Source organism: Cebus imitator, unplaced genomic scaffold, assembly GCF_001604975.1.
Source record: "Cebus imitator isolate Cc_AM_T3 unplaced genomic scaffold, Cebus_imitator-1.0 Scaffold509, whole genome shotgun sequence".
NCBI lineage: Eukaryota > Metazoa > Chordata > Mammalia > Primates > Cebidae > Cebus > Cebus imitator.
The window spans coordinates 472,389-486,947 of record NW_016107824.1 but is presented as its reverse complement, the minus strand read 5'-3'; the positions used below and the strand labels follow the sequence as shown (position 1 = coordinate 486,947).

The following is a 14,559-nucleotide window of genomic DNA, read 5'->3' as shown; positions in this document are numbered from 1 at the left end:
GGGGATGGGCGGGGCTGGGAGTGGCCAAGGGCTGAGTGACACCTTGTGAGCATGCGGGGCCGGGCCGAGGGCTGAGTGACAGCACGTGCGGGGTCCGGCGGGCAGGGCCAGGGCGAGGTCGCAGGTGCCCCGGCTTGCGCGTCGGAGCCGAGGGAGAGGCAAGGCTGTGCGGAAGGCAGGGCGGGTGGGGCCGGGTCAGGGACCAGCTGGGGCTTGTTGCTTCATTACCTGCTCCTTGGGCCGCGGCTCGCCCCTGACCCACGGCGTCTGCACCGCAGTTCCTGCGTGGGGGTCACCTGAGCTCTTGCCTGGGCCCCGCGTCCCGCGGCTGCGTCTCCCCTCATCCTGCTGAGCACTCTCCACGCACCTCCTCATGGCCTCATTTTACTCAGCTCCTGTTCAGTCTGGAGCTGCTCTGGTTCACAGGCCTCTGATGCCAGCGCAGCTGTAGGACACCCCAATTCCGCTGGTCCACGCGCCTCTTCCAGCATCCCCTCGTTCCCCGAGGCCCCTGCCTGGAGCACCTTCCTTCCCGCTGCTGCCTACAGAACTCTTCATCCCTCAACGCCCAAGGCCAAGGCTGCCCGCTCCTCCTGGAGCCTCCAGGCCACCTCGGCCAGAAGCCCTCCCTCCTGTTGAGTGTGGCACCTGCTCTCCCCAACACCCCCAAGACCCCGCCCCCGGGAGGGCGGGGGCGCAGCTCAGCACTCGCACAGACCCCGCGCGCGAGGTCCCGGAGGCCCTGGAGGGAGGATGGAGGGGGCTGTCGAGAAGAGGACTCGATCTTTTGAGCAGACAAGTTGGGGAGTAGGGGTTGCTGAGCAGCCCGGGGCCCGGCTGGGAAGCCCGTTCCTCTCTGTGGTGGGAGCAGCCGGGCACCTCTGCTCTCCTCTCCAGGTTGTGGGGTGGCTGGGTAGGTTCAGGCACCATCTGTCCCACTGGCCCGTTTGGAAGGAGGCCAGGCTGCCCGGGAGGCTCAGGCCGGGACTGTCCCTAGCGCTCACTGCTCCAAGATGAGGGAACGCAGGGAACCCCTCCATCTCTAGACTGGGAGGCCTGCGGGGCTCGGTGTAGCCCATTGGGGACCACCGACCCGCCTCTGTGGTCAGACACCCCAAACTAGGGGTGGAGAAGCCCTCTGAATGCTTTTGGTTTTCAACCTCACGGGACTAATGCAGGAGTGAGATAGAAGTGCCCGCCCTCCCCCCAGAAAGAGGCCCGGGATAGCTGCTGTGTGCCACCCCCAGCTCCTCTTCCCTTCCACCCAGCATCCACCTTGCTCAGTCACCTGCCTCCCACCCATGGAGGCCAAGCTCCTCCTCCACGGGATGTGGGGGTCTCTAAGGAAAAGGCTAAGCTGGGCCAGGTCCTGGGTGAGCCCCAAATGTGGGGAGGGGCCGGGAGGCAGCTGGCTTGGCCACTGTGGGAGGGCTAGAGACCCCACTCCACGTGCTCCTAGGTCAGCGGGAAGGCCAGCAGGCAGGAGCCCTGAGTCCAGTCCCAGCTTGGAGCCTTGGGCTGGAGGTTCTTCCCCCAGCCTCAGTTTCCCCTTGTGTTAAAGGAAGGGGGCAGGGAAGGGCTGTGTGCCGTGAGTCTGGAGGTCCAGTTCAATGGGGGCAGGAGTCCAATTCCAGCTGCAGGACCATCACCCCTAGAAGAGCCCTCCTCTTTTCTGGTGGACTTGGAGACACCCTACCCTCCCTCTGCACCCAACGCCTCCAGCTGGAGCCCCACTCTGGGCTTCCCCCTCCTGTTTCCAGTCTGCAGTCCTGGGCCTTCCAAGACCCTCCTCCATCACTCCGCCCTCTGCCTTGCCCACCTGAACTCTCCAGCTCACCCAGTGCCAGGGGAAGTGCCTCATGGGCATGGGGTGGGGGTGGGGCCGGCCGAGGTGATGTGGGGGCCCCCTGGTCCGCAGCCTCGGTTCCCCACCCAATTTCCTCTCCCTAGTATGAGGAACTGGGGGACAACAAATGGCCCAGGAACCCCCAGAAGCCCCGCAGCCTTGGATGGCCTACAGGCCCTCCCACCCCCCCAGCCCTGGGCTGCTCCTCCTGACACGGCAGGCAGTGGTCCACAGTGGCTGAGGAATTTCTAACTTTCTCTCGATAGACGTGGGCGGGTGCCAGTTTTCAGCTGTCCGCTCTGGAATGATTCTGTAATCACACAGTGCAGTAACAGTGCTCCACCCTCATTGATTATTAAATTGAATCTGTGTAATCACGGAATCTGTGTATAAATACAGACGCACATCCCACCCACTAAGGGCCCGGCATGATTCGGGGCGCTGGGGTCAAGCAAAGCGTGCTGACAGGAGGCACACGGAGGCCCAGGGCTCAGGCCAGACGCAGCCCTCTTCCTAGAGAGGCAGTGGGGGCTGGAGGGGAGGGGTTAGCAGGTGTGAGGGCTGCTCCCCCCAGGGTGTGGGGCCGTGGAGGGCGGAGGGGAGTTTGTGCAGCACCCAACACCAAAGGAGGGCCCCAGTGTAAGGAGGCCCTGGCCTGGCGGCTGTGTCCATTCCAGACCTGAGCCAATTTTGCCCGTGGCAGAGGGTCCGGGGCTCACCCTGCAGGTGGCAGGTGGCCCCATCTGTCAGGCAGGGCCTGAGGCTGGAGGAGGCTGGGGTGCGGAGTCGGACACAGGTGAGGCCTGGCTGGGAGCCAGGTGTCGGCCATGGGCCATGCCCTTCCCACGTTCTTCTCTGGCCTAGAGGCTGCCAGGCACTGGGGTGAGGTGGATACCCAGTCCTGGGGCTGTCAGAGCACAGACCAGCCCATCTAGGTGGACACAGATCCTCGTAGAGCGAGTGGGGGTGGGGAGTGACTCCCAAAGGGCTGGGCCCAGCACCCACAGCACCTGAGTCCTGGCTGAGTGTCCGTGGCCCCCACTGGATAGGGGCCCTATAGAGGAGCTTCTGCCTGAAAGCTTCCCCAGGACAGAGGGGGTGGGATCTCAGGGTGTGGAGGAGGCCAGGCAGTGTCTGGCAGGGGCCATCCTGGACCCCGCTGTACTTGGGGTGTCTGGGCTCAGGGGTGATGCTGTCCCCACGTTCAGGCCACTACCTGACCCCACGGCCATGGGGCTCAGTGCAAGGGGCTCAAGGGACCCCCCATCAGGTTTGGGGGTGCTGTTTTTGTTCAGAAGCCACTGACACCCCCCACAACACACAGATGAAAAGAATATTTGACAAGTCTGTTGAAAAAATCTTGGGCATTCAAAACACAGACAGACGGATAGGCAATGTTGGCTAGGAAGAGCTGCTGGTGGGAGGGTGGCCCTCTTGAGGACCTGGGGACAGCAGGCCCCTGGAGCCTGATGGTCAGTCCTGGCTGTTGTGCCAACAGGGAGTTGAGCACAGAGGGGTGAGGGGGTGGGCCTGCTGGGTCGTCCCCCTGGGCTGTCCGGGTCCTGTCCTGCCCAGCTGCCCCAACACTGGCCTTGCGTCTCACCCCTACAGTGACAGGAGCCAACCAGGCAGGTGCAGCCCCAAGAGCTAGGCAGGTCTCCAGAGGCCTGGGGGCGGGGCCAGGCTTGGGGGTGGGGTCAGGGCTGGAGGCGGGGTCAGGGCTGGGGGCAGGGTCAGGGCTGGGGGTGGAGTCAGGGCTGGGGGCGGGGTCAGGGTTGAGGTCAGGCTAGGGGTCAGCGGTCAGGGCTACAGGCGGGGTCAGGCCTAGAGGCAGGGTCAGGGTTGGCGGGGTCTGGGCTGGTGGCTTGGTGGCCTGTCACACCCGCCGGCCCCGGCAGGGGGCAGTGTGGCTCCAGGACAGCAGCGAGGCAGGTGGGGGAGGGGTAGCCAACTCCTTTGATTTCGGGAGAGTCTTCAGGGCAGAGCTGAGAGGGGACGATGGGCCCTTCCCGGCTGCTGTCCCCATGCTGGACATGCCTGTACCCTCCAGGCCAGCCCAGCACTGTCACCCAGTGTGGATGCCTTGGTGTCTTGCCCTTGCAGCCACCATGCGGGCAGGGATCAGGGAGGATGGAGACCAGGCCTGTGCCAGGGGAGGGCTATGGAGTCTGGCCCAGGCCTACCTCCCTTCCCCTGGCACCAAGCACTGGGAGGGTGGGCCAGCTCACCTGAGGTCTCACCTGGCATTGCCCCAAGGCCACCCCAGCCTCCCCGATGGTCGAAGGCACAGGGTGGCTGGGCTGGCAGGGGCTTCTGAGGTCAGCCCAGGCCCCAGCAAGGCTGAGGCTGAGGGGGCAGGACTGACCACAGCATCGGGACCTGGGCCAGCACCGTCGGGGGAAGGAGGCAGACAGTGGAGGTGGCCACGAGCTTCAGGGTCCCCAGTCAGCATCCTCCAAAGACGGACTGGGGCAGGGCTCACGGCAGAGTGGCCCACACCCAAGGCCTCTGGGGTCCATGAAGGCTGGGTTTGGTGAGCCTAGCTGTCCCCTCGGGCAGTGCTGGAGCTCCCAGCTGCCTTGTGTCATAGGGGTGGGGGCTGTATTTGGCTGAACCCCAGAAGGGCAGGTGGGACACGGGTGGCCTTGTCCTGGCCCAGCCCAGAAAGCTGTGGTCCCGGGGACAGTGGCTGTCCAGCCCACGACACCATGTGAACTTGCCACTCCAGGCAAATCCCACCTACGGGCGGGCCCATCTCTACCCAGATTCGGACGGTGTCCTCTCCTCTTTGTGGGTGTCTGGGTCCCTCCCTCAGTGCCCCACGCCTCTGTGTCCTTCATCCCCAACACCCAACATTGACAGGAGGGAGGGAGGCAGGAGCAAGATGGGGCTGGAGAGGGGAGGAGGGGCTCTGAGGGGTCAGAAGGAGAAGGACATGAATTGGGTTGGGGGATGGAGCTGGAGAGGGGAGGAGGGGCTCTGAGGGGTCAGAAGGAGAAGGACATGGGTGGGGGTGGGGGATGGGGCTGGAGAGGGGAGGAGGGGCTCTGAGGGGTCAGAAGGAGAAGGACATGAATTGGGTTGGGGGATGGAGCTGGAGAGGGGAGGAGGGGCTCTGAGGGGTCAGAAGGAGAAGGACATGGGTGGGGGTGGGGGGTGGGGGGGGGGGGGGGGGGGGGGGCTCTGAGGGGTCAGAAGGAGAAGGACATGGGTGGGGGTGGGGGTTAGAGGGGCCTGGCTGCGTCTATAGCCCGGGGGCTGCTGCCTGGGTGCACTCCAGGTCCTGGTCTCATCCCCAGTGGCCCTGAAGCTGGCCTGTGCCATGGGGCAGGGGCAGCCCCTGACCACCCAGCCGGGCTGCTGTAGCTGGGTGCTGCCCAGGCTGGAGGAGGCCGGAGACTGCTGGCTCCTGACCACCAGCTTACCGTCCCTACCATGCCGTCTCTTAGGTGGTTGGCACCTGTGGGGGCTGGCAGCCTCAGTTCTGATTCCCGGACGGGAGGAAACGGGGAAACGGGATAAGAGGTCCTTTGAGTTTCTGGCCTCATCATCGGAAGAAGTCAGCATTGCCCTGGGTCATTCCACACCTGGCCCTTTGTGGGGACCAGCTGGGGCTGGGAGAGGATGGTCCCATCTTCAGGAAGCTTCTGGAAGGATAGGCCACCTGGTGGCAGGTGCTTCTGGGCCAGGGTGGGGTGGCAGGGAGGGCAGAGGCCAGGGCATATGTGCTGGACACTGAGGGCGCCGGGTCCTCTCTGCCACCTCCCTGATCTTCCCAGCACCGCTGTGCTTGGTGTCCCTGCAATCAGAGCAGAGCGGTAGGGTTAGTGGTCCCTGAGTCCGCTTAGGCAGCCCCGCCCTCCCTGCCTCTACTCACAGGCCGCAGCTTTGTCTTTCAATCAATATCAAGTGGACAGGAGACAAATTTGGGAGCAAAGCAGCCCAAGTAGCCTATAAATCACAGTAACGACCATTCAGATGAAATCGGTTGCTGTAATAGAATCCATTCAGCTGACGCCGCTGGTCTCCCTGTTTCATCCCCACTCCAGCCGCTGGTGGGAGAGGGGCTGATCTGAGGTTCCTCTGATGACCCCTCCAGGCCTGGCCTACAGGCTGGAAAGACAGGCTGGGCCGCCCAGGGGTCCGGAGCCACCAGACATTCCTGCTGTCCTCTTTCTTCTCCGGAGGAGGCCCAGAAAGATGCCTGTGCCCAGGACGGTTCAAAAGCCATCAGACATATCAGGAGCCTCACCCAGAGCCAGGATTCCAGGCTGAGCAGCCACGCCTGGGGCAGGACTGGAGGCTGGGCCGTGGCCCCAAGTCCTGGAGCAGCTGGGCGGTGTCCAGGGCATTGGCGTCTGGCGGGAGGCCCTGCTGAGCGCTCAGGGTGTCCGAGGCTGGGCCCCTGGCTCCCTGCAGAGGCCCTCGCTCTTCCGGCCTCCGATCCTGGCTTGCTCTCTGAATGTTGGGCCAGATGCAAACCTGTTCTGGAGCCTGTGCCTCTCTCACTCTCTTTTTTTTTTCTGAGATGCAGTCTCGCTCTGTTGCCCAGGCTGGAGTGCAGTGGCGAGATCTTGGCTCACTGCAGCCTCTGCTCCCCGGACTCCCCTGCCTCAGCCTCCTGAGTAGCTGGGATTACAGGCACACGCCACCATGCCCTGCTAATTTTTTTCCAATTTTTAGTAGAGATGGGGTTTTGTCCTGTTGGCCAGGCTGGTTTCGAACTCCTGACCTCATGATCCGCCTGCCCTGCCTGGGCCCCCTAAGTGCTGGGATTACAGGTATGAGCCACCGAGCCCGGCCAAGTACAGACCTTTCCTAACACACACATTGGGAGAGCTCATCACATAGAGACACTGACTCAGACAGCAACTAAAAAATGTTGTTTATTAAAATGAAGTCCCTTGAGCCAAGAAGTTGGAAAATGTTAGTAAATCTAACTAGTGACTATAAAACAAAACCTAGTAAACATAACAAAATGAACTTGAGACTCGACAGGCCCTCCCAAGACAGTGGGAGGACTCCGCGGGGGCCTGGAGGATGTCCCAGCCTATCTCAGCCTTGGGAGAGCCGTGGAGTGATAAGCTATAAACTTGGTTGGAAAAAAAAAAAAACTGCAGATTTTACAGCATTTAAAAATGTTGGCCTGGTGCAGTGGCTCACGCCTGTAATCCCAACACTTTGGGAGGCCGAGGTGGGCGGATCACAAGGTCAAGAGTTCAAGACCAGCCTGGACAACATGGTGAAACCCCGTCTTTACTAAAAATACAAAAAAAAAAACCAAAAAACAAAAAACAAAAAAAACTAGCTGGGTGTGGTGTCACATGCCTGTAGTCCCAGCTACTTGGCAGGTTGAGGCAGGAGAATTGCTGGAACCCAGGAAACGGAAGTTGCAGTGAGCTGAGATCACGCCACTGCACTCCAGCCTGGGTGACAGATCGAGACTCCGTCTGAAAAAAACATGTTAAAGGTTAGCTGGGCACAGCAGTGGCACGTGTGTGTGGTCCCAGCTTCTTTACAGGCTGAGGTGGGAGGATTGCTTGAGCCCAGAAGTTCCACACCAGCGTGGGTAACTGTAGAAAATAAAAAGTTCCTCTTCAAAGTTTTTCTCTTAGTTCATTATAAATAATAGCTGTTTAAGAAGTTAATTTGCTCGAGACCCTTTGCCAATGCTCCTGAATAGTTGTTAGTCATGATAAAGAAACGGGTATCCAGTGTTCTTAGTTCTTAGAAGTTCACCTAGATATTTGCCCTGACATGCCTGAGAGCATAGCTTATTCCCCTTCCTTATCTGGAAGCAGATTTGCCTAAGCGTTTGTCAGGTGACTACGTCTTTTCCTTTGCTCTGTGCTGCCTTTACCTATTTAGGAAAGTCTGAAGTTGTTAGCCGAGCGGGTGCAGCCTCGGCTGTGAGGTCCAGCTCCAGCCAGTGGAACCAGGACACAGCAACAGGGTGGATGTGTTAGATTAAGTGGCCCTGCCTCCTTTGTTCGTGTACTCTTGTGGCAAATTGCAGTTGACTGTACCCTTTCTGCAGAAAGCAAAGCTGCCTTGTTGTGAGAAAATTTACATTCGGGTGCTACTTTTTTTGCAGCAATGAAAATTTACATGTAACAGCAACAAACCAACGTTCTGTTGCTACAAATTAAAAAAAAAAAAAATAGCTGGGAATGGTGGCACATGCTTGTCGTCCCAGCCACTCGGAAGGCTGAGGCAGGAGGCTTGCTTGAGCCCCGGAGTTCAAGGCTGCAGTGAGCTATGATTGCACCATGGCACTCCAGCCTGGGCAATAGAGAAAGCCCGTCTCAAAAAAAAAGAAAAAATAAATAAATAAAATAGCCAGCTCTGGTGGTGCCTGAGGCTGGGAAACCAGCGAGGGGGATCTACCTCCCGCAGCAGGAGAGCTCAGGGTCCTGGAGAGCAGGGAGAGGAGGGGACGCCCACAGGAGTTCCTTAAGTCAGAGGCAGCGGAACAGGGTGAGAAAAAACAAAGAAACCTGCAGCTGCGACGCCCCGCAGATCTGAGAGGGGAGCACGGACTCCGCTGAGTTCCCGGACGGCAGAGGGACGAGGCGACTGGGTCAGTGGGTCTGGAAGTCGGGGCGGGATGCAGGCCATCAAAACTGTCTCAGAACTTTGGGAGGCCGAGGTGGGTGGATCACGAGGTCAAGAGATCAAGACCATCCTGGTCAACATGGTGAAACCCCGTCTCTACTAAAACTACAAAAAATTAGCTGGGCATGGTGGCGCGTGCCTGTAATCCCAGCTACTCAGGAGGCTGAGGCAGGAGAATTGCCTGAACCCAGGAGGCGGAGGTTGCGGTGAGCCGAGATCGCGCCATTGCACTCCAGCCTGGGTAACAAGAGCGAAACTCCGTCCCAAAAAAAAAAAAACTGTCTCAGAAGTAGAAACCTTGAGTAAACCTCAGCCCTAAGGAAACCGAATTGGCAATCAGACACCCCACTTCCTCCACAAAGAGGCCTTGGGCCCTGTGGTCTTAGACACCAATTTATCCACCCTTCAAAATCCTGAATAAAATGTGGGTCCTGCGTCCACACCCCCAGCAGGAAGTGTGTTGGAATTTAGCTTTTCCAGCGTTGCAAAGGCACGTGGCCCACAGGGCTCTGAGACCCCTGAGCTGAGCCTCTGCCCGGGGCTGCCACGGAGGCCTCCGGAAATGCCGGAGTGGGCGGTCTACACGCAGCCTGGGCTTCTTGGACAAATTAACTTACTGCAAACATTAAAAAACAAAAAACTCTTTGATTTTCAGAGCTTTTGGGGTTTTGAAATTGGAAATAAGATTCCAAGGACTTGGGGCAACAGTCAGATTCAATGTAAGAATTCACTCTCCACACGTGCACACACAACCAAGCAGGGTCTGTCCCAGGAGCAGCAGGAAGTCCTCCAGGAGTTCATCCTAACGGAGCGAAGACGAAAAGTATCCGCCGATTTAGTAGAAACGGAGACATTTCCATAAAGTCTGCTGCTCATTCACGAAACAACCAGCAGCTAGGCATGGCAGCAGGCTGACGAAGCCCGTTGCCTACCGCTGGCCTCAAGGAGGTTTTGAAAAGGAACGTTAAGCTGCTCTTGGAATTCAGATGGAAGGGTAAAGGGCTGGGCGTGCTGCCCGCACCTGTGATGCAGAGCACTGTGGGAGGCTGGGGGGTTGGACGGCCTGAGCCTCGGAGCCCGTCAACACGGGCGACCAGCCTGAGCAACACGGTGAAACCTCTTTCTACAAAAAATACAAAAATTATCCAGGCGTGGTGGTGGGCGCCTGTAATTCCAGCTACTCGGGAGGCTGAGGCAGGAGAATTGCTTGAACTGGGGAGGCAGAGGTTGCAGTGAGCCGAGATCATGTCACTGCGCTCCAGCCTGGGTAACAGAGCAAGATGCAGCCTTAAAAAAAAAAGGAAAGAAAGAAAAAGAAAAAAGAGGAAAGGAGCAGGAACAGTTCAGACCACGCTGTGGAGGAAGCCAGAGGGGCGCCCCGTCCTGCCAGACACCAAGGCCTCGGAGAAGCTACGGAGGAGGGAGGAGCCCAGGGCAGCCTGGAGACGGGGACCTGGACCAGGCAGAGTTGGCGGCAGAGGGCACCGGGGCAGCGCGGTGGGGAGAGAAGGGCGACTCGGTGAACGTGCTGGGGGGAAATCAGGCCTGCACTTCAAACCACACACAAATGCATTTCCAGTGAATTCACGGCTTCAGTGAGAAAAGCAAAGCTTTGTAACTTTTAGAAGAACTATGTGAAAACATACTTAAAAGCTTTGAGTAAGAAATGCTTTTTTTAGGATAAGATCCCCAAAACCCAAGCCATAAGCAAGTACAGATTAATGCATTTGAATATATTAAAATTTAACAATTCTGCACATCAATCAATAGAAATAAAGCCAAAGGCCAGCCACATAACCCATGTACAATCACAAAAAATAGTGACCAGCCAACAGGAAATGGGCAAAGAACCGGAACAGGTGACTTGCAGAGTAAGAAAACCAAACGGCCCAGAAACAGAGTGGAGATGTCCCCCCTAACTGGTCATCAGGGAAATGCAAGTGAAAATCAGAAGATTGCACCTCATACTCAGCACTGAGGTGAGAACTGGGCCCCTGGCCGGGGGCTGCTGCCCTGTTGCTGTGATGGAGCGTCTCACCCCCGCCGTGCGCAGCCTCCTCCGACGGCAAGAGGCAAAACGGAGTAAGTGGAAGACATCTGGGCCTATGTTCCAGTGACTCCACTCGCAGGAATGTTTTCCGGAGAAATTCTTCCACTGTGCAAGAGGCCACACCTGCAGCCGACTGCAGCTTTGCTCTTGGAGGGGGAGCGTCCAACTGCTGGGGTCAGCGCGCCCCACAGGGCGACCTGAGGACGACCAGACAAGGAAGTCCATGTGGGAGCCTGAAACGTCCCTCACAGAGGACCTGAGCTCTGTCAGATGTGCCAGCACTGAAACCTAGACCCACAACAGCACGGAGGCATTGGAGCCCTGTGAGCAGCCAGCCCCGTGGGCTGGGAAAGCGCCCACCTGATGAAAGCCAGAGGCTCAGGAGGCTGGAGGGCTCAGGCTCCTTGAACCTGGCAGGGAGGCGCACAGGGTTGGCCATCATCTCTCTTCTGTCCTCGATGTTTAAAATGGCTTTAAAAAATGTTCTTATGCCATATTAGTAGATTTCACTGTCCTGGGGACAGCAGAAGCAGGATATGAACACATGGGCTTCCTCGCAGACTGGGAGGGGCTGTGTGGTCCCCGCCCGAGAATTAGAAAGTGTGAGTCGCAGGCCTGGGCCACCTCCCCAAGCTCAGCCTGGGGCCAGCCCTGCCCGCTCCCGCTGGGCCCTTGAGGCTGCTCTGATCCTGCTGTGGCTGTCACCAGATGCTGGGGCCTGGGGGAGCCCCACCTGGAGGGTGACTCTGAGGCCAGACCTGTGTTTACGGACACGTGTGTCTGTGTGTGCATGTATGTGCGTGTGCAGGGGATAGCCATTAGCTGGCATGGCGTGTCGTCTTTTTTCCAGCTAAGAGGCAGCTGTTTCCCAACGGAGTGGGAGTGCTGGGCCTGCTGCTGATGCCGTAAAGACGCCACGTGCCGCTGGCATTGCTGCTGTCTTAATGGGCTTGGCTGCGAGGCTGGGGAGGGCTGCCAGGTGGAAGTAGGATTGATGACTCTGTGACCTGCAGCCATTCTGGGATAACTGAATGGTTGTGAGTGACCAGACTGTCAATGGGGGACGCGTGCTGTGAGCTGATGACGAGGGGCTGCCTGCGTGGGCACTGGCTCATGCTCCAGAGAGGACTAGGGCTGTGGCTAGGGCCACCATGGGTGAAGGACGCCGGATGCGCCCCCATCCTGCACTGCACCCTGAACCTGAGCTGCCCGACGGCGCCCCCACGTGGACACACGGGGAGTCCGTCTCACTCCTCTGTGACGTGGCCGCGTGTGTGTGACGTGCTCTCACACACACGCCCGTGTGCCCCAGGGAGGCTGGGGCGAGGCCACAGGGAATGAAGCTAGGAAGGGCGCTCCCTTGCAGACGCACAGCAGGGCAGCAGGGGAGCCTCCGGCCCAGATGGTCAGGGCATGGCTGGTGGGGCCTGGGGCCCTGCACTCACCCTGTGCTCCTGAGGCCCTGGAAGCACAGTGGGTTTTGAAGATGCGCTCGCCGGCCTGTAGCACCAAGCTCCACCCATCCCAGCCGGGACAGCCCTGGGGAACCTGCTGGTCAGGGACCGAGGGCAAGACGAAGAACCCCTGCTGAGCCTGCAGCCTGCCCTGGGAGCTGGGCTAGGAACCTTCTGAAACACGACTTCCATGGGACCCTCTCATGCCCTTGCACAAGCGGCCCTTATTCCTGTGTCACGGACAAGGACACAGGCCCTGAGTGGCTGAGGGACCCATTGGGGGCAGGGCTGGCGCCGGCTGTCCCACTTTAAAGACTTGCCACACTTGGGACCCACGGAGGGAAGGTGAGGGGACGAAGAGCAGAGCTGGGCCCTGGGGCAAGGCCAATGGCAGCGCCAGGCTCCTGGACACAGCAGATGGCCCCAGGGAACCGGCCCCACCCCGACTGGCCATGCCGCGGGAGCTCAGGGTCTCCATCCAGTGAGACTGCAGACCGGTCGGCTGCCAGCAAAGGCCACGGGACACCACCCTTGAGACTCCCAGGGTGAGGCTCAGCTCCTGATGACCGAGTGGCCTCCGCAGGGCGCTCCCTCTGCATCCCACCGCCTCTCCAGATCTGCCTGGCTCAATGCACGTCCACCCTGGGCAGTGGTAACCAGGCCACAATGGAGCGTGGCTGCAACACGCTGCATGGGTGAGGTCGGTGGTGGCCAGGCAGAGCTGACACCGGGGACAGGGACAGTTTCCTTATGCAGCGACAGCTGGCCCGAGGTTGGGGGCCTCACGAGGTGATTTCATCCCGAACAGTTGATTCTGTGTGCCGTGATTTGTGGGTTTGAGTTTTGAGGGAGGCCAGGTCTCCACCCAGACCCCGGGGCATGAAGGCGGCATCTGCCGATCCCTGCCAGACCTCCGGTCCGAGTGCCTAGCCCCTGGCACCAGGATCATGAGGGGTAGAAGCGCCTGATGAGCTCCTTCTTGTCAATCTTGCCCATCTGGTTCTGTGGGATCTGCTCCACCAGCACGAGATCCGAGGGCACTGCGTAAGGGGCCAGCACGTTTCTGCAGAGACGAGCACAGCCTGAGGCGTGTGGCCCTGACACTGCCCAGTGGCAGGGATTCAGGTGCCCTGGGACCCTGCACCTGGCCAGGCACCATGGCCGTCCTGAGGCCAGGCATGTGTACTAGGTGACCACAGCCATCTCCACCCCAGCAGCCCAGGGGCGGTGACTGCAGGAGGTGGCAGCACGCTGCCATCATCGCTACCACAGAAGCCAAGGTGCATGCAGGCCTTGGACGAGGTCACCCCTAAGGACAGGGCTACACACAGTGGCCTGCAGGGCAGAGGGCCCCGCACCCGGCCAGGCCTTCTAAGACCCCGCACTGCAGCTGGACACCTCGTGTCACCCTACAGCCAGTTCCCCTTCCAGAGGAGACATCTGGAAGGGGTGGGGAGGGGTGAGCAGGCTGGGGAGTGGATGGGCAGGGACGGGGCATTTGAGATGGGAAAAGGCCACATGGTTCTGCACACAACCAGCCTGCGTGGCAGGAGGCCTCACAGACCCCGCACGGCAGGGACGGCCCCTGAGACTTGACACCTCCCCTTAAGGTCCCCTTTCCTCATAGCCAAAACTCGGTGGGTGGGGCCAAGGGCAGTGGGCAGGGACTCGGGGCTGGGATCAGAAGCTGAGACCATGTGGTGCTTGGTGCTCCTCCCTTCACCGTTAAAGAAAGAAGGAAAGGCCGGGCACAGTGGCTCATGCCTGCCATCCCAGCACTGTGGGAGGCTGAGGTGGGCGGATCACCTGACGTCAGGAGTTCGAGACCAGCCTGACAACATGGTGAGACCCCATCTTTACTAAAAATACAAAAATTAGCCAGGCGTGGTGGCATATGCCTGTAATCCCAGCTACTTGGGAGGCTGAGGCAGGAGAATCACTTGAACCCAAGAGGCAGAGGTTGCAGTGAGCCGAGATCGCGCCACTGCACTCCAGCCTGGGCGACTAGAAAAAAAAAGGAGGCAAGGAAATAAATGAGATTAACCCCTGAAGGCAGGCGGTCGTGCGGCTGCTGCCCACCAGGGGTGCCGTGAAGGCATCAGCCACAGCCGAGGTACAGGAAGGGCTGGCGCAGGGTGTGCAGGCTGCACTGAGCCGTGTCAGAACATGAATCCGACCGCTGACTGCTCAGGTTACTGTTCCTCAGAAAAGCCCAGAAACCAAGCATTGTGTTTTCTTGACGCATTTCACGGAGAAAGCATTGCCTGCCGTCCAGAAATGGCCAGAGACCCGCACGGGCCCCACGCCTACCTGCCCTGCCCGAACGCCTCTCAGGATGGAGGAGAGTCGGCCCAGCTTAGCCCCTCACTCCCCAGGGACAGCTGGCTTCGAACTCAGTGCTGCTGTCAACCTTGACTTCCACATTTTTCTTTTTTTCTCTCTTCTTTCTGAGACAGGATCTCACTGTCGCCTGGGCCAGAGTGCAGAGGTGAAGTAACAGCTCACTGAAGCCCTGACCTCCCGGGCTCAAAGAATCCTCCTGTTGTGGCCTCCAGATGTGGTCTGCACACCTGGCCTCTGTGCTCCCTGCTGCT

At 59.5% G+C, this 14,559-nt stretch overlaps 1 protein-coding gene across 4 annotated transcripts in view; it reads right to left on the bottom strand.

The window, feature by feature from the left end:
- Window positions 1-8,727: 8,727 nt before the first annotated feature.
- ACSF3 (acyl-CoA synthetase family member 3) overlaps window positions 8,728-14,559 on the bottom strand; it is a 63,533-nt gene continuing 57,701 nt past the window's right edge. For 2 of the 4 annotated variants that reach the window (XM_017513924.2, XM_037733252.1), the window contains exon 10: window positions 9,738-13,028. In XM_017513924.2, coding sequence (XP_017369413.1) covers window positions 12,911-13,028 — 118 coding nt within the window. In that variant the 3' untranslated portion in view covers window positions 9,738-12,910. Of the gene's footprint in view, window positions 9,264-9,737; window positions 13,029-14,559 lie in introns of those variants that run through there. The other 2 variants (XM_017513925.2, XM_037733250.1) reach the window with 2 other exon arrangements.